The following is a 23,133-nucleotide window of genomic DNA, read 5'->3' as shown; positions in this document are numbered from 1 at the left end:
TTTCTCTGCTCCTCCCCCTGAATTTTTAATTTTTTTCTGAGCATAATAGGTATTGTACTTAGAAAGATATGATTTAGTGATATTTTGACTTCCTCTCTGATGTTCTCTTTTGTTCTTCTGCTACTCTTCTCTGTCAGAGAGAAAAATAAAACTAGCCATGATGTGCGGGTTGGGTCTTCTGGGGTCATTACCCTTCTGACTTTCACTTTGATGACAAGGTATCAAAACAAAAATACTGCTTCAAGACACAAGGCAGATTTTTTTTTTTGGTCCTTGAAATCATGGTTAACAAAGCATAGCATTGTGTGCATTATACTCAGTGCCTGATCCTGTACTTGAAGAGTGTTCCCCCCCTCCCCATAATACCATCGTGAGTAGGACTGGGAGGACCTTGGCTAAAGTCCTCCCTTTACTATAACTAATTACTAGCAATAGCAAACTGGGGATTAAAGTAGTGTGTCCACTAGATAAACATTTGTGAGCAGTGAGCCCCACAGATATTTCATGGGTGATTGGCATGACAGTAAAAGATTTTGTTACATGTTCAAACCAAGGACAATGAAAGCAGACACAGACCATCTGTATCATACATTAGGGGGTTTGGGGCCTGATCTAAGAAAAAAATGTTGGAGGTGGAAGACAGTTCTCCATAAACCTTCGCCTCCCAAAATATAGCAAACACTTTAATCTTACTGTTGTTGCACTATGAGTTATCTATGCTCAAAACACTTAATAATAATGTGCCATTAATTGGTAGTTTCACTGGGTACAATGGCATCAGCCCAATTTAACTCAAGAACAGAAAAGAGTTGCTAAGTACAATTTGAGATGCTATACCTACTCATGGAAGACAGATATATGTTCAGGAATTCAATTTCCACTACATGCATGACAATGCAATTAGTTAATCACCTTGAAACTTATGAATGGTTCTTTTAAGAATGTGGCTGAAAATGTTCATTTTGCAGCTGCTCCCCAGCAAGGCGACCAATCTGTTGGAAAACCACAACCTGTCATCATAAGGCGAGTGAAAAATGGGAGCAGCTTATGTCAGCTGACAAGCAAAATGGCACTTGTCATTTATTTACCAATTGTTGATTTTTAATTATTATATTTTGGAGAAAATGATGTGTGCCGTCATATGTTTTAACTTATTTCCACTACCAACAGAAGTAAAGATCAACAATTACAAAAATAATATTAACAAGAGATTATCTATCTCCAGATCTTTCTTTGCCTGTGTCTGTTCTCTTTCTGACAATCTATGCATAGCAATTTCTACTGCTCCAACAATTAAAGTTGCAACCAGGTCAACACAAGCATACTTTACTACTGGGAGTATATCTCCACTGGGGTAATAAAGGTATATGCATACCTTTGTCTTTGTACCTTGTCCTACTGGGGTGTGTCTCACAGAATGACAAAGAGAATGAAGGGTTCATTTTTTTTAAAAAAAGATGGTCTAAAAATGTAACCACTTTTCAATCTGACAGTGTTTCTGTAAACGTGTTGCCAGAATAAATAATGCATAATAATGCATCCATAATAATCCACATCTTTTAGAAACAAAGGGTTCCAATCATGATAGATAAAATGGATTTAATGTATTAATGTGTATTCTTTTCAAAACTGTAGTAGTATCCTGAAATAGAGAACAATCTCCAAGAAGTCATTAAGAACACATTGTTATCCAGATAAATCTATATGTCAGGAAAAGCTTGAGTCTAAAATACTTAGAAAACTGATTTCAAATATATTGATAGAGTTGGTTGTGTTAAATTTAAGATTACAATATACTAAAAGTGGTATTTAGAGAATATAATCAGATAATATGATCTTGCTAGCTCTCACATCAGTACTATTTGAATAATTATTTTAAATCTGTTTATTTATCTTATTTATTGCTCTCCTTTCTCACTAAAACTTGAGCTTCTAGCAATATGCAGCATATTTACATATTTAGTGTAATACATGTCATTGGCTTGTAAGAGGACAAGGAAAGTATACTGTGCATTTACTTGGCAGTGAGATCCATTGAACACAGTGATTATTCTAAGTATACATACATAGGACTGCACTGTAAGTTTTGCAAATACACAGAAACATTCTATTCAACAGTTCTAAAAGCTTCATCACTTTGATTACCACCTTCCTCCAACAATTTCAGAGTAGCATCTCAACCTCAAAACGACTCCATGTAAGCAGGACCGGAAGAAGATGCCATGCTCAAGACCACCCACTGAACTCATGGCTGAGTAGAGACTGGAACCTATGTTTTCTACTATGTAGCCACTGTGCTACACTGTTTAGTTTTGCATGCTCCGGAAATACCCATTTGTCACATTTTAACTCTTGTTTAGTCAACAGTTTCACTTTAAAGCTAGTTTCTTACCTCTTGGTAAGGCACCCTCTTAGATTAAGGGGGCGGGGCTTGCAAATCAAAATTTAATTTCATGAAAAATATTTCAGCAATCATTTTTGCCCAACAATTTAAAAGGCCACATTCTCCTCCCAGAGCTTGCAATTCTTTAGGATTGCTGCTGAAGATTGCGGGGCTACATTGGAGCAAATATAAATTGTGACAGGTTACAACAAAATCATTTAAGACCTTCTAATGTATAAAAGCAATGTCTCTGGCCAGGCAGAAGGAGCTTTGTTCAACAGAATCCTCCAAAGAAAACTGCTTTTGAATCTGAAAGGAGCTTAAAAAGCAGCCCATAATTATAAACACCAGTGCTACTTACTTGTGTATGTTTTAAAGCTGTTTATTATTAATTATTAAATGTCACAAAAACAGGCAGATGAAATAATGCTTAGATCTGGACTTAGTAAAAGGCATTGAGTTAGGTCTAAAAAAACTACCTATGTGCAGAATGGCATCTTTGGTTCAAAAGCTACGCTTTGCATCCAATTCAACAGATCATCTCATTTATCCAGAGGCCCAAAATTATTTAGTGAAATCTCATAACTACTTATTACTATGTTGCAAAACCCAAAGAGAAGCAAAATAAAGGGAGCGGTTCTTAATAAAGAGGAAAGAAAGAGCAAGCTGCCAATCTGTAAGAAAAATCAAACCATTTGTTGGTTAAAAGACAGGTGGTCAATCAAGTAACCACATTTAAAGCATGGTACTTTACCAAAACCTCAGTAGATACCTTTTTGAGATAGTGTATGATATTAAATAGGTCATTGTTACAATTAAAAACTATATCTTTTTTATTCTCAATTTGCAGTAACATGCTGGAACCAATATATCTCTAATAATAAATAAATACCTGCCCTTTTTCATAGGCCCCACTAATCAATCAGCTAATGTGTTATTTCTCATAACCAATCTTAAAATCATAAATGAAAAGAAGGCATCAAATAGCCAGTTATGAACAACTAAGAACAGATCTGAAGACTGACAAAATTTTCTCCTTAGCAAGCATTTGGAACAGTATGCAAATTAGATACTTTTGATTTTATCAAAGTTCTTGGCCCAGTACTACCTGACCTCTTCAGAAAGCTTGGTAGATTTGAAATAGAAAAACTACCAGAAGGTAGACAGTAGTGGAGAAAAACCATTATGAAATGGCATAAAAGCATACTTCACTACAGGAATATTAAGCTGATCCTCTTACGCAGCTTCAACTAATTTGCCATAGGACTTCACAACACACTCATGAAATTGTTCAAGTTGCAGCGTAGGAGACAGCAATAATAGAAAGCAGCAATTAATTGAACTATAATAAAACCATTAACTAATTTATCATTCTTATTAAGGTTTGACTGAAGGAGTGGTAGTCTGTATAGCAATCTTGACTCAAATTCTACATGAAGATAAGATGAGGAGATTTCCGCATTATAGGCAGGGAACAAGCAGTCTGTGGAGCCTATCAAATTCTTCCTTTATGATTTCCAAGGGAAAAAAATGGTAGGCCTTTCCTAGGGAGGGTTAAGAAGGTATAGATGATACCTACATTATCAACATTATCTGCACTGCCATTCTCATGGAAATATTTGAGGGAGCTGTATTTTAGGTTAGTTTTCTTTCAACATGTTAAATGCACGTTTGAGTTTTCTAACAAGAAACATTAATTAAACCAAGATTGTACTAATGCATTTATTGGCAATTATGACTCATGTTTCTATAGCAATAGTGAAAATCATATGCATATATTATCAGCAGCTCTAAGCAAAAGTACATAAGCTTGTGTAGAAGGAAAAGCTTAAATCCAGATAGTTATAGTATCACACCAGTTATGGTACTGTTCATGACCACTTTAGAAATCATGGGGAGGCTTGACACTGTGTGTGTGTGGGGGGGGGGCTGATGCATCAATTGGTTTTGTGTAGCCAAAGTACACAAATAATGTCAATCACAATCACAAAAGATCTTTGATTTTTCAACAATATGAATTCTTATTTAAAACACTTAACCCACTTCTTTATTTTAAATACTGTCAAGATGGTTAACAAAGCCAAAATCTTATTAAAATTGAAAGATCAGAAGATTAATAGCTAACAGTGAGAGGGCTATGCTGTGTGGAATATTATTTTGTCAATGGTAACAAAGAAACACACAGGTTTTGAAGTAGCCACGTGAGTAAGCTTATTTTAATCCGTGAGGAAATGAAGAATCAATCTATCAGAAATTAAGGCTGTTGACACATCACTTCACCCACAGGAATTAAGCTCCCACAAGAACAGAGCTAAAGTTTCCAAACCTAGCCCATGACTTCTTTTCTATACACTGCAACATGTGAACTCTATCAGCCTAGCTAAATATTTCCAAAAGTATATGAAAATATCCAAAATTAATTGTTGATAAAGCACTGAGTTAGGACTGTTTTTCTTAACAATCTCTTGTATTTGTAAATACCATTTGGAGCTTTCTTAAAAGACAAACTTGCTCTCTAGATTTCCTCTTCCAGGAATTACAATTTCTTTTATTTAAAGACAGATATAAATGCACTGTGACTAGCACTTCTACAGTGACAGATTTCAGAGGGGCAATAGTGTAAGGTCAGATAGAGAAAAAAGAGCAATCAATTATTAAAGTAGCATAAAGGAAAACAAATGTAGTCTGTAGCTTTTGTGGGCCAAAGCCTATTTCAGCAGATGCACACAAATTTAAGTTGCTAGAAAGTTACTCTGAGAAACCAGCAGCACAATACTTCAGGCTCTGTGCAAAATGAGGCTGCTTGCAAAGCAGGGTCTAGCTCACTGGAAGGGGGAAGGGCAGAAAACTCAGCAAAAACAAGTTTCAGATTAATAACTTCCTGTGGCCTAGTTCAGTAAGCATATTCCAGTCCGCCATGTAAAGGATGGCCTTTAAGATGTACTTTGCAGAAATTAATGGCATTGAAAATGTTAACTCCACTCCAAAATTATAACTAGACCCTTTCCTGTTAATACTATAAGCATCTTAAAAGGAATATTTGAATGGTTATCAGCATATGCTTTTGCAGAGAGAGAGAGAAAGAGAGAAAATTGTTTCTCAAGCTCGACTGCTGGGGGAACCGTCATTATCTACTAACCTCACCAAAAACAAATGTGTGCCGTTTGCGTGCAACTTCCAGATACGTCCACTGTTTTATGCTTCCTTAATATTTGAAGCCATTTGCTTTACGGAAAATTACACCAAGCCTCCTAAAGACAGCCGATCCAATCCCATTTGCCTATAAAAACACCGCAAGCTCGAAGAGAGAGCATTTCCCTGCGCCTGGGAACTCTCTGGGTGCATAGAAAAACCAGCTTCCTCAGCCATCTCCCATGAAATAAATCAAAGATGGCATTTTGGTTCCAAAAGGACAACAACAACAGTAGATCCAACTGCAGAAGAAAGGATAAAACGCAGAAGCGCCTGGCCTTTTTCATTTTGCAAATACAGAGCTGCTTTTTCCCCCTTCATTTTAAGAGAAAGGGGGAGAAAGAAAGCGACTTAATGGCACGAAAAGGATTTCAGAGAGCAAGCGAACAACGGCCGCTGAGCTGGCAGCTGCAAGAGCGGCGGCAGCAGCAGCTCCTTGCCTTTGCTGGCCCTGCCTGGGTCTCTCAGCAGCCGCCGCGGTGGCTGGTCTTGAGCGGCAGAATCAGCTGAGCGCGCGGCGGATCACGTGGGCGGCGTGTCAAAGGTCGCGGCGAGGCTCACAATGGAGCTGTCGGAGCCTGTGCAGAGCGGCTTGCAGCGCCTGGGCGACCCGGGCTGCTTCTCCCCGCGAGCCTACGCTGTCTTGCTGCAGGCTGCCTTCCGGAGCCTGCTGGGCGGCCAGGCCGACCAGGCCGCGCTGGGTGAGTGAGTGAGTGAGTGGGCGGGCGGCCCTGCCGGAGAGCCAGCCGCGGGGCGGCAAAGGGAAGCCGGGGAGAGCCCGGCGGGGTGGCTGGCTGGCAGGAGGCTCTCTCGGCGGTTCTCTTGCCCCCCTGGCCCAGGCGTGGCCCGCTGGCCTCGGTCGCTTCTCCCGAAAGAAAGGCAGGAAGTCTCGGTCCGCTGGTGGAGGGAGCAGCCGCGGCTTGCACAGGCAGGCTCTTTGTTTCGGCCTCTTTTCCTCTCCCTCCTGCTCCTCCTCCGCCACGGCGGCTGCTGCTGCTGTTTCCGTGCAGAAAGGCGAAGGCGCCGACTCGCTCGCCTCTTTTCGGCCTCTGCGCCGGCAGGGCTGCGCTCTCGGAAGCCGGGACGGGTTTGGCAGCAGCCCGGCTGACCTCGGCTCCTTTGCACGGCGCTCGCCGCCCGCCGGGCTTTCCGGCTCCCTTGGTTTTTGGTCTCCTCCGGTGCCTGAAAGCGAAACCACCCAGGATCGGCGGAGGCGGCGGCGTCAGCTTGTGTGTTTGTTTGCGCTTTCGTTTCTCCCGGGCAGGCTCAGTTGCAGCCTGGACGGACCGCTTGGCAGCTTGCGGGGCAGCCTGGGGTTGGTTGCATGCTCTTTTCGGGCGTCGATCCTCGATTGCCGATCGCGCCCTGTCAAAGGTGATCTGGTCTCGAGGCGGGGGTGATTAGCCTGGTCGGCGGAGCAACGGGCTCGCGGGGGGTATGCGCGGCCTCTGGGGGAGACTCGCTCGGTTGTCGGATAAGAGTTCTGTTTACTTAAGGGAGTCTTGGCACAAAGTTCGAAATTTTAGCCAAGGAGAGGTTGCAGCCAGTTGGGAAGGGAGGAGGGCAGTTTGGAAAAGAGCGAGCCTGCCTGTGTAGATTCTCTGTATGGTGCTCCAAGCAAACACTTCACGAAAGTGATCGCCGCTACCGGGTGTCTTTCCCAGCAAAATAAAGAAATGAATCTCTCAACTTATTTCCCCCTGTTGAAGCGTTTCTTTATCCCAGGCCTAAAAATATCATTAACTCTTGCAATTACACTTGACCTTTAACTTGTACCATACGTTGATGCTTGCCAATTGGTTTCAGAAATTCATTGTAAAAACGAAGTGCAAAGGGGAAAACCAGGACGCTCTATGTAGGAAATACGAGATCGTTTTCTTTAGTCCTGCCTTCGGTTGCCAAAATTCTTTGTAGGGCAGATTTGAAAAAGAAACACTGGAAATAACTGTGGTTATATTATGGATCTTGATTGTATCCCTAAATAATTTGTGGGGAAGCTTTCTCCACCCCCAAACTTTAATGTTGACTTGGTATGTAAAGAAAACATATTTTGCAGTCAATATGCTATAGTTGTAACTATAAATCTAGTTAATCCCTAAGGAAAGTTTTAAGCAGTATAATGTACATACAAGTAACAAATATCTGAAAACTTCCCCCAAGTATATCAACAACCATTCATTTATTTTTAGATCATCCAGACTTGGAACATATTGACTCAGCAGTGTTAAAATATTGTCATGCAGCAGTAGCAACTTGTATAGTGGAAGCTGGAAAACACAGAGCTGAGAGAGCTGCCATAAGGTATTTCAGTCCTCTGATTAATTTCTATGGGGATTCTGCCTTTACATCCTGTTTTCTGTTATACTGGCACTACAGCTAACCCATGCCTTTGGTTTGTTTATCTTCCTGCGCCTTTCTAGCACTTGCCTGGAAGACTGTAAGTTTGACAGAGAAAGAATTGAACAGTTTTGCACCGAATATCAGGTTTTCAAGCCAATTTGATCCTTTTTAATTTTCCCATTCTTATATTATTTGTTGAACCTGTAGCAAATAGCAAACATTTCTCCCCCTCCCCTTTTTATTTTTTTACAGAAAAATAAAGATTCATTGGAAATCTTATTGGGAAGGTATGTCAAGGGAATGAATGTTAATTTAGAATGCACCTTTAAATTCTCACTATCAGGACCTACTTAAAATAGCTACAATTCTGCACCTTTATAGATTGAGGCAAAAAAAAAGTGCAATCCAAAGAGCACTTTCCTGGGATAAGACCCATTGAATAGACCTAAGAAAGGTTCTGAGGAGACTTGCTTAGGATTGCAGTTTTAATGTGTTGCCTTTCTTAGCCCAGTTTTGAACTCTTTTTAATGTAAAAGTACAGTGACCTATTTTAGGATCTGAGGGACTTAGGCAATAGTTGGGCTGCCCTACTCAGTGTAAAGGTAACAATTGTGTTCTTCAGTGTAGGCAGATGTCCACTGCATATAACGGATGTTTCTTGGCGTCTGCAATACCAAATAAAGGTAATTTAGACTTTGTGAGCATTACCACTTTCTGCTTTTTTTCCCTGGTAAATGCTGATTTTCCTCTCTGCCTTGTTATACTTTAGACTAATCAGCTTCATAAGAATTATCATCCTGCCTATCTGATGACCTTAAATGTAGAGGTAATGTATCTGTTGTTTTGCATTTTTCACAATTACTAGAATAAAGGCTTCTTTCAGTTTGTCAGATGTTAAATCTCTAACTTCGGGGTTTTTGTTTCTTTAGAGCAGTGACTCAAGATCTCACCCAGACCTTAATTTTAGTTGTTCTATGGAGCAATTACAGGTATTTCTTCATATCATTTTCTGTGAGTGAACCTGCAGTGGCATCAATGTCTTGCCCAAATTAAACTTTTCAAGACTATTTAGAAAAATGTTTTGAAGTGCCTGTATTTCTAAAAATGATGAAAGTATTTTACTTGTCTTTCATGGTATGATGTTTTAAAGTTAAGTTTCATGATGCTCCTATCTTGTAGGTAAATGCATTCAAGAGGGGGAAAGTGGCAAATGAAGTGTCATATTGGAGAGGACACTTATTTTCAGCAACTGTCTACTATGCTACTCAGGGTTCAAAGCGACATGGAAGTGGGCTTGTCTATAAATGATAGGTTTTAACTTTTAAAAAATGGAAGAATTTTAAACTGAACATTTTTCCAAAGAGGTTTGCAGTTTATCAAAAAGGAGCATAATGTCAAACTTGAGTGTAAAGGATTGTAAAGGAGTTTGAGAAGCATAAGTAGCAGATGAAAGGTTCATTGCAATGTAAGATTTGCATCAAGTCACTTTAGTTGCAAACTCTGCATTTATTTAAAAATTCTGTTGGTTTTGAAGGAATGCACCTTGATAGAGGTATATTTAGGATTGCAACCTTAGAAAACTGCTGGATCCTTTTAATTGTTTTTGGTCCATTCAATAGTAAGGAAATGTGTTTAGTTTTGGGTCAGTAGTTGAATTTCATAATATTATTGGCACGACATTCCTATCAAGAATAGCTTGTATTCTCTGTTAAAATATGACAAAACAGCAGTATGTTTCATAAAGATGTAGAAATTTTAATTGACGAATTATGGGCAGAATGGTAAATTCTTTTTAACACATTTGACACTTGAGTTTTTCAGCTGTAAATTCAATCTGCTCTGAGAACAATAGAGTTTCATGGCACTTCTCATTTATGCAGATGACTCAATGTACTTCATGACATTTTGTTTCTAAAGTTGTGACCCCTTGTTTTTAGGATTTAGTTGGGAAATTAAAAGATGCAGCTAAAAGCCTAGAGAGAACGACTCAGCTGTAATTGCAGTCCCCGGCAGTCTTCTGGAGACACAATTTCCTATATCTAATTGTTTCTTCTTCGAAGTATAAGGAATCCTGTTCTTCATTTATTTGATGGAATTCTGGCTATTCTAAACTAGAGTGGTTGAAACTGAATTCCTATTTTTTGGCCAGTATTACAAGTTTAATGTATAGAAGAGATTGCAGCATTTTGTCAAAAAGATATCTTACGGAGATGTGTATTTGTCTGATGTTCAGTTAACTTTCTCCTATCATAATAACCATGGTACTCACTGTTTTGGAACAAACCTTTGATCTATTTATAATCTCTAATAAATAAAAAGTATCAGTCTGTTTTGTGTGTGATATTTATGATACAGTGGTTTGTTGGAAGGAAGAAAGGTGGTTTCACAAATGGCATACTTATTCACCCCAGTTAATGTGAAAGATTAACCTCTCCAGTAGTTTAATAAAGATTTTAAAGAGCAAGACGAGTAGTTGTGCTAGTCTGCCTGCAGTAGCAGAAAAGAGCAAGAGTCCAGTAGCACCTTAAAGACTAACAAAATCTGTGGTAGGGTATGATGAGGTTTCTTCTGAAGAAGTGAGCAGGGATTCACAAAAGCCAAAGATTTTAAAGGAATATGAAGCAGGGGATCCAAGACCTATTTGGTTGTACTGTAATGAAGTTCTCAGCCTGCTTGTGGAATGACTTCACTAAAATAAGATACATCTTCACCAGATGTATGTGCTTCACAGTATAATTGAGATGGTGTTCAGTTCATCTATTTCTGATGAGATTTAGTCACTTCAGCATGATAGTCGGTTTGCCCTTAATTTTGCCAGACTATCCCTTTTCTCTTGGATGTAACAGTTGAATACCTAGAACTGGAATGGAACCAGCATTCTCCCTGCAACTGAAAAAGAACTAAGAATCTGTCTCTCCCTCTCCCCCCCCCCTTTTTATTAGGCATTTGCGTTCTCTTGCTCTCAGGCTCTCTCTCTCTCTTACACACATCATTTTGTTAGGGGCAGGGGGGGGGATAAAGAGGCTGCTTTCCTACTTGCTAATTAAAATCCCTGGGCTGGGAACACTGCTTGAGTTGAGAGGGAAGCTCTGTGGTTCTCATTTGTCTCATGTCCTGTTGACCCTTGGAGAACAGAAAAGATGTACCTGTAAGGAAGGATACATTTTCCCCTTGGTGCTGGGAAGGGCCTGGTGTGGAAGGATGATACCAATGATGCATGGGGTGGGGGGAAGCTGGGGCCACAAGAACTGGCCCTTGTATTCCAGAGGAGTCACGAATGCTTACTGGTAGCTACCAAATACCTTTACAGATTCCCTGGTTCACATGCATAAAGGGATAAGGAATAAAAGCCCCATTTTATGATGGGCTGCTACTCCAAAAATCTGATCTCCCTCCGGGATGGAACCCAGGGAAGGGTCTCCTAATGGCTCAGGGCTTTTCTGAATGACTTCTGCGGAGCTAATGAGAAAGCCCGGCCACCCTTCTCCTGCCCTATAAACTGTTAGCGATTGAGGGGAGAAGTGGGGCAGCCTTGTCCAGTCTGTGCGTGTGTGTGTGGGGGGGGGGGAACATAAAGGTGACGATTATTCCCTTAACGCCTTTCATTTTAAAATGGGTGTGTGTGTGTGTCTCGATTAGCTACACCGGCATCTCTTGATTCCGGGCTGGGGGCGGTTCTGCTTTTCGGAAGGGGGGAGCGCAAGCCCTGATCCCCGGCTGAGCGGAGCCCTTCGACCCCACGCCTATTTCCCACCGGTCTGAAAAGCTAAACGGCGGGGCCATCAGCTCTTCTGCTTCCTGTGCGGGCTTCTAAAGAGCGGGGGCTGGCCTCGAGGTGAAATCCGTGGTGGAGGATTTGGACTTCGCCGGGCAGCCTGGATCGGGGCAGGAGCTGGACCGTGGGCTGGACCTCTGGGCGGGCGGGTGGGCTTGGGAGCTGCTGCTTCCATGGCAAGCGGGGAGGGGGTTTGTCTTTCCACCGCTGTCGGGGATTTATTCCGCGCTTCCAGTTCTGCAGTCCCCTCCCCCGTAGGAAAAAAGGGGGGGCAGATTACGCAGCGGGGAGGCATCGATTCAGGCACGCGGATCAAACTTCGGGGGAGACAGAAGAACGAGGAAGAACTTTTCCATTTGGGTCCGGGTTTTATCGATGTTAAGAAACGTCCTGCCCCAAAAGAGGAGCATTTGCTCCGTCGCTGAAGCCAGCCCCGGTCCATTCACTCCAATGGAGTCCCTGGGTTCCGTCTGGCGCCCGGCGCCTGCCTGCCCACGACGCCCCTTTCCGACTGCAGCGGCAGCAGCACACACCTACCCCCCCCCCCCGGCCCGGCTCCTCTTCGATTACACGCCATAAATCCAATCCCAAGGCGTCTTGGTCTATAAAATGCACCGCGGCTCTGTCTGAGCTGGGAGGAACCGCCTATGCCAGAGTGACGCTTGTCCGGGGGGGGGGGGGCGGCAATTCAAGTCCGGAACCCCCCCGAACCCCCAAACGTGCCCCAAGCGGAAGAGAAAAGCCGGCCTGGTGTCTCCCCGGCGAAGCAGCAGCGCCGAGCACCCGGCTGGCTCTGCAGAGGCCGCTTCTCGGGGGGAGGGGAGAGGGATTGTTTACGGCGATCGAAAAGCCCCTCGAAGAAAACAGCCATGGCCAGCCTCCGTTGGGCTCGGACGGCGGTGGTTCTCCCCGCGCGAATCGTAGGAGGGACGCGTGCGTCAGGAAGGCAGAAAAATGCGTGGCAAAAGAATGCACGTGTGAAGAGCAAGGCGGAAGGGGGAGGGTTTAAATTGGTGGCGAAGGTAGGTAAGGACGGGGACTTGGAAAGACGTTCGCTGTGCCTCGCTGTGGAGACCTCCTGCAGCCAACACCCCTTCGCCTTGGGGGCCTGGGATGGGAGTGCAGCTGCAGAACCGGCCGCGAGTCCAAGAGACTCGTGCGCCGCTGGACGTGAGAAGGCGTGTCGAGACCGCGACAAAGGAGCGGGACTGGCTGGCCGCCTCTCTGCGGAACGAATTCACCGAGCGTGGGGCTTCGGGAATATTTGAGGAGAGCGGTGGGTCGCAAAACAAAAGCGGGAGAGAAGGTTTGGGTCGGTTGGCAGGCGAGGGGCGACAGGGCGACGGCAGGATGAGTCGGAGTCAGAAGGGCAAAGGAAGACTGGAGCCCAACGAAGCCGAGGGAAGATCGGGCTCCTTCGGGTATGGGAAAGAAGGAAGAGAAGACCGGCTGACCCCGGGCCGGGCGCTAGGACTGGGAGCCTTTGGGAAGGGTTCAGACGTTACCAAAAACTCCGTCCAAGTGAGGCACAGGCTGGGCAACGGGAAAAGAGGGAGAGGAAGGTGGAAAGATGAGCTGGAGGTGAGACGCCGCCGTGGGCGCCGCGGGCACGTGTGAATGGAGCAGGAAGGCGGGCAAAAGAGGGGGCGAGGCAGGAGGGACGGGGACGCGCAGTTCCAGGCTCCGGCAGGCAGCTGCCCCCTTCTCCGCAGGGCTGCCTGGTCCCTGGGCCTGAGGACGGGACAAGGGCGGCGGCGGGGGGGGGGGGGGAGGAGGACGCCAGAGGGACAGGCCGAGCGGGGATCCTCTCTCCCCGGAGGCTGCCTTGGAGATGCCACCGCTGCCTGGGCGCACGCCTGGCGCGAGGAAGGAGCCCAGCACAGGAAAGCAGCAGCGAAACCTGAAGGGTGCGGATCAGCGGGGGGGGGGTGGAGAGCAAGGTTTGTGACAGCCGGGCCAGGGGGTTGGGGGGGGGGGTTGGCAAAGGCCGGCGCGGGAGGTGAGAGGGGAGGGGAGGGCTGGTCCCTGCGGGGGTGTGTGTGTGGAGCCGGGTGGGTGTGTACCTTCAGGCGGGGGGGAGGAGGAGGCGGAGGAGGAGAGTGGGCATTGTGTGTGTGTGTGTGTGTGTGTGAGCTCGAGTGTGAGCGCGCCAGAGAGAGGGAGCGAGAGAGGCGGCGGCGTGGAGAAAAGGAGGCCTGCGGGCGAGGTGGGAGCGCGGGCGGCGCGGGGCGCGGGGGAGGGAGGGAGGGAGGGAGGGGGCGGGGGGAGGGGGCGGGGAGGGGCGGGGCGGGGGGGCGGGGCGGGCCTGGAGGGCGGCGGGGCTGACGGGCTCGGCGGTGAATTCCCAGGCCGCCCTTAAGGAATGAGCCGCCCCACGTGACGGTGGCGGGGCGGGCGAACTCCGAGCCATTTTGGGGACGGTGTCAGTTTCCAGTGTGCGCCTCGCAGCAGCAGCGGCAGCAGCAGGGCTCCCCCCTTCCCTCCCTCCCTCCCTCCCTGGCTGCCGCCATGCAATGAGCAGGAGGAGGATCGGGGCCTGCCCGCCCGCCCTCGGGAGAGCGCAGGGGCCGGAATCGGCGAACAAAGCGGCGGCGGCGGGGGAGGCGCAGGAGCCCGGCGGCGCGGCCGGAGAGGAGGCGGGCAGGCAGGCGAGCCCGGGGAGCAGCGCCTGAGCGCAGGAGCCGCCGCCGCCACCGCCGCCAGACAATGGGCCAGCAGCAGCCCGCGGGCTCCTGCTTCTCCGCCGGGTGCTGAGCGGCGGCCGGCCGGCCGGAGAGGAGGAGGAGGCGCGGCGGGGCCCCGCGGGGCCGCGGGAGCGGGGGTCTGGGCGGCCGCCAGCAGCAGCAGCAGCAGCAGGAGGAGGCGGCGGCGGCGGCGGGCGGCTGTTGGGGAAGTGCCCGGAGGAGCCCAGCGCGGCGGCGGCGGCGGCAGCAGCCAAGCGGCTCGTCGCAACTGACAGCGTCTGCAGTTCATTTCAAGATGGCCGCTTGGCTCACATTCGTTTTCTGCTGAACGACTTTTAACTTTCATTGTCTTTCCCGGCCGCTCCGCGCGGCTCCCGCCGGCTCCTGCGCCCGGGTAGGTCTCCCGCCACGACGGGGAGGGAGGGAGGGAGGGCGGGCGGGGGCTCTCGGGCCGGGCGGGGAGGGAGGGGCGGGTGGGGGGAGCGGGCCGAGGGGGACCGGCGACGTCCCCACCGGGGAGAGGAGCGGAGGGGGGGGCGGGCAAAGTTGCAACGCTGACACCCGGGGCGCCCCAGCTGTCCTCTCCGGCCCCAGCCCCGCCGCCTTTCGTTGTGCACCCCCCGCCCCTTCTGGGGCCAGCTAGAGTCCCTTCCTCCCTCCCCCCCGGAGGCTGGGGAGCCCCTTCCGGGCCCAGGGACTGCGAGGGGAGACTGGCTGCTTGGCGGCCCTTCCGACGGCTCCGGCTCGGCGGGCTTTGTGGGCAGGCAGCCGGGGAGCGAAGGGGGCCGGTGGAGGAAATGCGGAGCCGCCTGGCTGGCGGGCCGGCGGGGGCCTGGCAAGAAAGGCCTCGGGGGGCCCGGCCGAGGGCGGGAGGGCGCCCAGCTTATAGGGACGGGGCGGCAAGGGGTCGGGGGCGGCAAGGGGGGCCTTGCCTGGCGCGGAGGGGCCCGGCGGGGGATTTTAGGAACTTAAGTTGGGGCGATGGCGGTGTCGAGCAAGAGGGAAGGGCTGGGAAGATGGCGGGTCTGGCTCGGCTTGCCGCGGGTCCCTCTCCCCTGGGCGCCTCCGGGCAGGAAAGGGCAGCGCGCAGCTCGGGCTGGGCGTGCGGCGGGAGGAGAAGTTGCTGCGCGCCAAGAAGAGCGATCCTGGCGGAGGCGGCCATGTGCGGAGGGGATGGGAGCTGCAGGACTTGCGGACAGGCCTGGGGGCTCTTGGGGCTTTGGGCGCCGCTCCTTCTCGCCCTCTCTTTCCCAGGGGTGGGGGGAAGCAAGGGGACTGAACTCCCCTTCTGAGGAGCCCAGCGGCAAGGGGCTGGGGCTGAGCGCTCCGGGATCCTTGGGCCTTGACCGGTCGCTTTTTTCCCCATCCAGCGCTTGGGAGGCCGTCGATCTGCGAAGGGGAGCAAACCTTCCCTCCTTGCCAGTCGACTCACCTGGGCCGCTGGAGCTGGAGACCCAGGCTGGAGTTTGCACAACTTGGTTGCCCTGGGCTCCATGTTTGTTTGTTTGTTTGTTTGGTGGGGGGGGGGGGGGGGGGAGACGCCAGGCAGGGCTCTCATCTGCTTAAAGCCTCCCTCCTGTTCAGGGGCGAGAGAAATCCTGGGGATCCCGTTCTGCTGGTGGGGCAGGTGGACTTCTAGACAATACATGGTGGGGTTGGTTGTTGATGACGATGATGCCAACCCCTCGCCGCCTGCGCCTTGCGAAGGAGCCTCAGGCGGTGTCCAGCTAGCTAGGAGGGTCCGCAGGCGATGTCCTTCTAGGGGGTCCCCTTTGCTTGGAGGAGTTTAGTGATAAAGACCCAGGGCTTCGCATGACATTTGGGGCTTTCTCCCTGACTCGCAGATTGTCCTCAGACTGGTGGCTGTGAACCGGCAGGGGCAGGAAGAACTCCTTCCCTCCCCCCACCCCTAGAGGCAGATTCCAAGAGGTGCCCCCCCCCCCAACACCACCCAATTCCAAACAAGGACAGGTCGCAGCCTTCAAGGGCTTTGTTGTTGGTTTCCCCCCAGCCCCACCCCCTTCCTCTTTGGCACGGCTGTCGGCGGCTTTACCCTCTTCAGGGCTTTTCTTGGCCTTCGGGCAGTCTCGAACACATGGCCCGGTCCGGGGCTGCCAGGACAGCTGTTTCGTGTTATTGCATGGGGCTGCCTGGTCCCGGTGAAGGCTTCCGGCTTCCTCGGAGGGCTGGCCTCCTCTGTTTCCTTTCACGCGGAGCTAACCCGGGCAAGGCCTCCAAGCCTTCAGGGGGCTGTCAGGACAAGGTTTACCCCACCCCCACGTGCGTGGGGAGAAGGGAGCCCAGAGCAAAAATACAACCGATCGTCTGGTGTTAAAGGTCAGCGCGGCTTGGCGGAATGCGCACACACCTTCTATCGACCCGAGCCGGGAGATCCTGCGGCCGGTGGGGCGGAGGCGAGCGAGTTGTTCAGAACTGCTGGATAGGAATGGAGACACTTTTGTCTTCCAGGGAAGCTTGTGGCTGGTTCCGACGCTGGCTGGTTGGGATTCCGGGCTCGAGAGATGGCCTCGAGCAGGCTAAGAAATGAAGCGCTTTTCAAGAGGAAGTTTGGAGCCTAACAGGTTCAGGGACCGTGAATCGGGGCCCGCTTGAGTTGTCTCCTTCTGCCTTCGGGGGAGGCTGCTTCCCCCCGCCCTCCCAAGGAAGCCTTTGTCGGAGTCTTTCCAAGCCAGGTGCTTCTGCAGTTGCCTCCAACTCTGGGTGCCGGAGAAGGGGTTCACACGACCTCCTTATTTCTCCGTGAGGGGTTATTTCAGCTTGGGCTGCGGGCTTGTCTCTGACTGATCCACGGGGGAGGTGAAAGACGCGAGTCCTTGACAGACCGATTTCAGGCCGGTGCCACAGATGGGAAAGCTGCTTGCTTGGTGATGTAACTGGGGAGATGTGCGGACCCAGCGCCCCCGTGGATGGATTGGGGATTTTTTTGCCCCCCTCTGATCTAAGGCCAAGGCTGCCTGCCTCCCCCCCTCTCCCCCCCAGTTCCTTTCCGCTTTCTTTCTCCGCTCCTCCCACCCTCCCAAGCAGCAACAGTTTCCAGGACCGACCGAGCTGGCCGAGGGGCTGCCAAGAAAGGGGAACAGCCTCTGCCCCTTCTCCTCGGACAAGTCTGGCTGGGGCGTTTGGGGGGGAGCCGCGCTGCTTTCTGCCTTGAGGAGAGCGGGAAGGAAACAGGGGGCAGCCTCTGCGGAGCGCCGGCCGGAGCCTTCGCTTGATCTCGGGGCGAGAGAGCAGCAGAGAGAGACGCCTTGCTCTCCCGGCTGCCTCGGGGGTGGGGGTGGATTCGCAGCTGCCCAGAGTCCGGCCCAAAGGAACCGCTGGCCTGGCTAGCTCGGCTCCCCCCTCTTCCCGGCGGGCCCCGCCAGCCCTTCCCTGCCTCCGAGGTCTCGTCGCGGAGCCGCGGACGGCGCTAGCTCTGGGGACCCAGCGAGCGAGCTGCAGAGAGGCGCGGGGAGGGGAGAGGAGGGGAGGGCGCGGCGGCGGCGGCTCTTTGCCCCGACTGAGTCAGTCGACGTGGAGGAGGCCCCGAGAGGATCCGAACTGGCCGAGCCAAGGTGCGGGAGGAGCCTCTGGCTGGGCGGCTGGCGCAGACCCCGACGCGGCTGCCTCGCCTCCCCGCCCAGCCCCACAGCCCTCCCTCCCCCCTCTTTCCTGGCCACGCCCCCGCCACGCCCCCATCGCCTTCCCCGCAGCTGCATCCCCTCCCCCCCCGTCGCGTCTCCTCCTGGCTCCCTGCCCGCACCCGCCAACTTCCCCCTCTCCTCTCCGCTCCGCTCCCTCGGGCGCCCCGAGCGGACCGACCTCCCCAGGCAGCCCCCGCCCTCCCTCCCGCCTGGCCTGGCCTGCTGCAGCCCCCTCCCCTCCCCTCCCCTCCCCCTGGCGCGCTCCGGGCGGTGGCAGGATGCAAGGGTAAGTGCAAGTTGCTATAGCAACCCCCGGATAGAATGGTGCGGAACGGCGCCTGGTCCCCAGCCCCTGGGCAGGCAGGCAGGCAGGCAGGCAGGGACGACGGCCCGTCCCCTCCGCTCCTCCGCCGCTGCACAGGGCCAGGCCACCGCCTCCTCCTCTGGCCCCAGATCCAGGCCGCCCGCCCCTCTCCCTGCCCTCGCGGGCGCCTCCCTCCGTCGCCGCTACAGCCACCGCCGTCTGTCTCCCTGCCGGAAATCCCCCCAGGATCCAGCGCTCTCGCCCCGAGGAAGCCCGCCTCCCTTTTGGCCGCCGCAGCCCCAGCCCGGCCACCGCCCGCTCCCGAAGCCAGGGGACCCCTCCGGCCCCTTCCAGGGCCCCCGCCCCTTCAGGGTTTCTTCTGGAGGAGAAGGGCCGAGGAGCTGCGCGGGGGAGGGGGGTGTATGCGCCACGGGGCCGTCCTCTCCTCTCCTCCCCCCTCCCGCTTCAAGGCTGGGGCTGTGTGTGTCTTGCAGAGCCGCCCGGACCGGCGCCACCATGCATCGCACCACCCGCATCAAGATCACCGAGCTGAATCCCCACCTCATGTGCGTGATCTGCGGGGGGTACTTCATCGACGCCACCACCATCATCGAGTGCCTGCACTCCTGTGAGTCTCCCGAGGCCCTTCTGCCTTCCAGCGCTTTGGCCGCCGCTGATGGGGGGACGGCGGCTTCGGGCCTGGTCGGTGTCCAGGAACAGACCCGGGCCTGGCCTTTACTGGGGGGGCGGCTACTGCCGCTTTCTGGAACCCCCTGCCGATCTTTGGTTTCTTCTTCTCCTCTTCTTCTAGTTTGTAAGACATGCATCGTGCACTACCTGGAGACCAGCAAGTATTGTCCCATTTGTGACGTTCAAGTTCACAAGACCAGGCCGCTGCTGAACATCAGGTAGGCCGGAGAGGGAAGGGGATTTGCCCCACTGGCGTTTCTTTCAGGAACTCAGATCTGCTAGTTCACAAAGGCAGGCTGAGGTGACTGAGCCAGGGCCTGTGCGGGTCTTCCCTCCTTCGCTGAAGTTTGTTTCTGTTTTTCTTTGCGCTTCGCTTTCATAAGGTTAATAATTCCAAAGGGGGTCGCCTTGGTGGCGCTTCTAAGGACTGTAACAGAAGCGACAGTTCTGAAGAAGATGCCCTGTGGAGGGAGGGGGGGAGGTTTAATTTGCCGGCAGACCCTCCGTTGTTCTACTTCACTATATCAGGCATTTGTTAGACTTCGTTATACTTTACTGTAGCTTGCACTGTCTATAGGGACTGTTTGCACTGTATATATTAACAATTTGGTTTTACACAGTTAAGGATAATTGCTCCCCCCCCCCCCTCTTTTCTTTTATCGTGGCCTCTGGTACTCAGTACCTTCTGTGGTTTTCTACAGGGATCTCTTCTCTTTTTTGCTCTTTTTACTTTTAAAAGCAGACAAAATTCATTCCACCAGCCGCTGTCGTGAGTTTTCTGGATGCAATTGAAACTAACAGGGGCATCTGACGAAGTGGTCTCTGACTCAGGAAAACTTCTGTGGGAACATTTGTTAAGTCTGTAAAGTGCTGCTAGACTCGGACTTGCATTCACTAGACAACAGGAAATTGTTTATCCGTTTTATTTCATCATCTGATACAAGGCACCATATTATCTAATGTTTAAATTAACCATAGTGAAAACTACAGTAGTTTATGGACACATCATGTTAAGGAAAACAGGCAAAATATCGATTCCCTTCAGATGTCCTCCTCTTTTGTCTGCCTTTTATTCTTCCATCTCTCTTTTGTGGTGACCTTTTATTAATTAGTTATATGTATTAAGAGATACCGGGACTGTTAAGATTACTGGTCCATAGAAAATAACTGCTAGTCAAATCAAAAGCAAATAAGCCTGTCACAACTGCACTTCTTGGCAGGGAATTCAAGTTCTGGCTGCTGGTTTTAGCCCTTGTGGCAGCAGGTTTTGGGCAAGTTGGAGGGGAAACTTTGGGGCTGAATACTGACACCTTTCTAAGTCTTGGCCTTTTATGTTACAGGTCAGACAAAACTCTCCAAGACATTGTGTACAAGTTAGTGCCAGGCCTTTTCAAAAGTAAGTAAGCCCTTCAATGCTACCGACAATCACAAGTTGTGAACGTACCTGTACCTAGAATAATCTAATAATCTAAGTGGCAATTATGTATTCTCACTCAGATGAAATGAAAAGAAGAAGAGACTTTTATGCTGCTCACCCATCTGCTGATGGTAAAAAAGTTTTCCATTTATTCTTTTTATAGAGATAAAACTTTCCTGTTATTCAAAAGGCTAAGACTGCTAAAGCATCCCCCCCCCCAATATCAAAACTGACAGAACAATTCAATGCTGATATACAGCAGAATCCACTTAAACTCCACAGTATTTGTAGATATAATCTCAGCAAAGAGAGGCCCCCCCTCCAAGTTCCTGAGGTTTGTTCCTCCTTCTTCCTGATTTGAATTTCCCCCTGTAAATTGCTTTGGACACTTCCTCTGCAGCTGCCAACGGCTCCAACGAAGACAGGGGAGAAGTTGCTGATGAAGACAAACGAATCATAACAGATGATGAGATAATAAGTTTATCAATTGAGTTCTTCGACCACAACAGGCAAGTTTCAGAGGCGATTTTTTAGTTTTACCTGTGGATCTGTCTATTCTTAGCTCTCTTGTAATAAGAGTTATAATTCTATCGTTCCTTTTCCCAGGGTGGAACGGAAAGGAATTAAAGAGAAAGAGAAACCCAAAGAAGAGGTAAATAAATTTCATTTCCTTTCATACTAAGATCTGTACATCAGAAAATAAGATGTTGGTTGGTGGTCTAGCTACATTAATTAGTTTTATTTTTAAAAAATCCTTTGAAGAATAACAATTACCCAGACAGCCTTTAGTGTACCTTCTTGGCAACTAATATCAAAAGAGGTTTGAAGAAACTTTGAGCATTACAGGTTGTTTCTTTTTTTTCTTCATTAAAAAACTGTAAAAAAGGAATTTGGAGATATCTTATATGATCAAACACGGTAATAACTAATATTTTGCATCTGCTAGCTAACCTTCTGCACCTCCATTTGGTTCTTTTGGTTCAGCTGTTAGCATAAAGATTTAAATAAAAGTTTTCAATTGACTTTGTGCTGTATTAATTAGAGTGAGGTATCCTTGGCCAGGTTTTCATCTGTATGAATTATTCCCCCCCCCCCCCCCCCCGGTTTAATGCTTTCCTAGGTGAATGACAAAAGGTATCTCCGCTGTCCAGCAGCGATGACTGTGATGCATCTGAGAAAGTTTCTTCGGAGTAAGATGGACATACCCAATACTTTCCAGGTACTTTGACTTAAAAGGGATGGTAGTGGTGGAAAACAACAATAAGACCAAAGTTCGCGTGAAATTTCCATATGGTCTTAGATTGCTAAATGAAAGACCTTTTTAAAAAAAAATCAAAAGCCAGTAAATATAGGCTCTTGTCTATTGAAGGGATATGCTTCAGTTGGTAAGATATTGTATATTTTATCAGAATGCCTGTCTGTTTCAGCAAAATGCTTCAGGTTCTTTTTAAAACATTATTGGGTCAAAGCAGGCATTTATTTGAGAAGCTGGGAGGATCAGATAGCATCAAATTGTCTTGTCAGGTCTTCTGCCTACAGTTGAAGATCATAGCCAATGTAGTTTGAGACATCTTTGGGGTGTGAAATGTTTGAAGCCTTTCTCATGCTAAGGAGTGTGCTAATGCTTCTGAGTTACCAGTTTGTGGAAAGCAAGAGCAACCCTGAAATAATACTACTAATAATAATAATCCTAGTATTAGTTTATTAAGAGCCGGCCCACAACCCATACATTCAAGGCCTTGGGTCTGGGAACGTGTCTATTCCCACCATCTATTCCTACTACTAAGTTGAACGTTTTGGACCAGCTGTAGGAAGAAGCGGTGGGGTTTAAAGCGCACACTTTATTGGGGGAGCGGGGAGGAGAGGGTGTGGGGACCAAGGCTTGTCAGTGCTTGGGAAGGGTTTCAAAGGGAGATCTCCTGGCTTTCTTTTCTAGATCGATGTGATGTATGAAGAGGAACCGCTGAAGGACTACTACACGCTAATGGACATCGCCTATATTTACACGTGGCGAAGGGTAAACAGGCTACCGGGCGGGCCTGAACTCCCCCGGGAGGGGAGGGGAGGGGGTGCTGTCGGGGAGCGGCGCTGACCCCGCCTGTCCTTTGGGTTTCCGCAGAACGGCCCCCTGCCTTTGAAGTACCGGGTCCGGCGACGTGCAAACGGATGAAGCTTGGCGGCCCCCATCGCGAGGGCTTGAATCACAGCGGGGAGCTGGAAAGTGACTCTGGGAGCGAGAAGGCGAGCAGCAGCAGCCCCCCCGCCGCGGCCCCTCCACCTCCTCCTCGGCTCTGCTCGGCCCCCCCGCCGCCGCCGCCGCCGCCATCGGTGCAGGCGCCCCACCCGCAGTTCCCGCACATCTCCAGCACCATGAACGGCACCGCCGGCAGCAGCGGCACGACACCCACCACCCTCCTTCGCCAACAGAGCCCGGAAAGCCTCGCTCAACGGCTCTTCGGCCACCTCCTCCGGCTGAGCCTGCCAGCCGCCCCCTCGGACTCGACTTGGGGCCAGCCGCCGCCTCCATTCCCCCCCCCCCCACCCCGCCCCTCCATGCTGCCATGAAGCTTTATAGACGCGGAGTCCACGTGAGAGTCTCTCCTTCCTTCCCAGGGGCTTGGAGACAAAGAGATCATCAGCAAACCCCCCACTCCACTCCACTCCACTCCGGGGCGACTGGGATGTTCAAGCGGCGGCAGGGACGAAC

The 23,133-nt window shown here is 50.1% G+C and overlaps 1 protein-coding gene across 1 annotated transcript; it reads left to right on the top strand.

Moving 5' to 3' along the window:
- Positions 1–6,052: 6,052 nt before the first annotated feature.
- BMI1 (BMI1 proto-oncogene, polycomb ring finger) lies at positions 6,053–22,902 on the top strand. Its single transcript, XM_060248382.1, is given in 16 exon segments — positions 6,053–6,276; positions 7,765–7,876; positions 7,996–8,059; positions 8,168–8,202; positions 8,845–8,915; positions 18,828–18,947; positions 19,131–19,227; positions 20,350–20,405; positions 20,507–20,557; positions 20,827–20,935; positions 21,033–21,078; positions 21,547–21,645; positions 22,363–22,443; positions 22,546–22,576; positions 22,579–22,838; positions 22,840–22,902. Coding segments are annotated over 16 exon segments (1,434 nt in total). The 5' UTR covers positions 6,053–6,137.
- Positions 22,903–23,133: the final 231 nt, after the last annotated feature.

Source organism: Heteronotia binoei, chromosome 10 (assembly GCF_032191835.1).
Source record: "Heteronotia binoei isolate CCM8104 ecotype False Entrance Well chromosome 10, APGP_CSIRO_Hbin_v1, whole genome shotgun sequence".
In the NCBI taxonomy this organism is placed as follows: Eukaryota; Metazoa; Chordata; class Lepidosauria; order Squamata; family Gekkonidae; genus Heteronotia; species Heteronotia binoei.
This window is presented reverse-complemented; position numbering and strand designations above follow the sequence as displayed.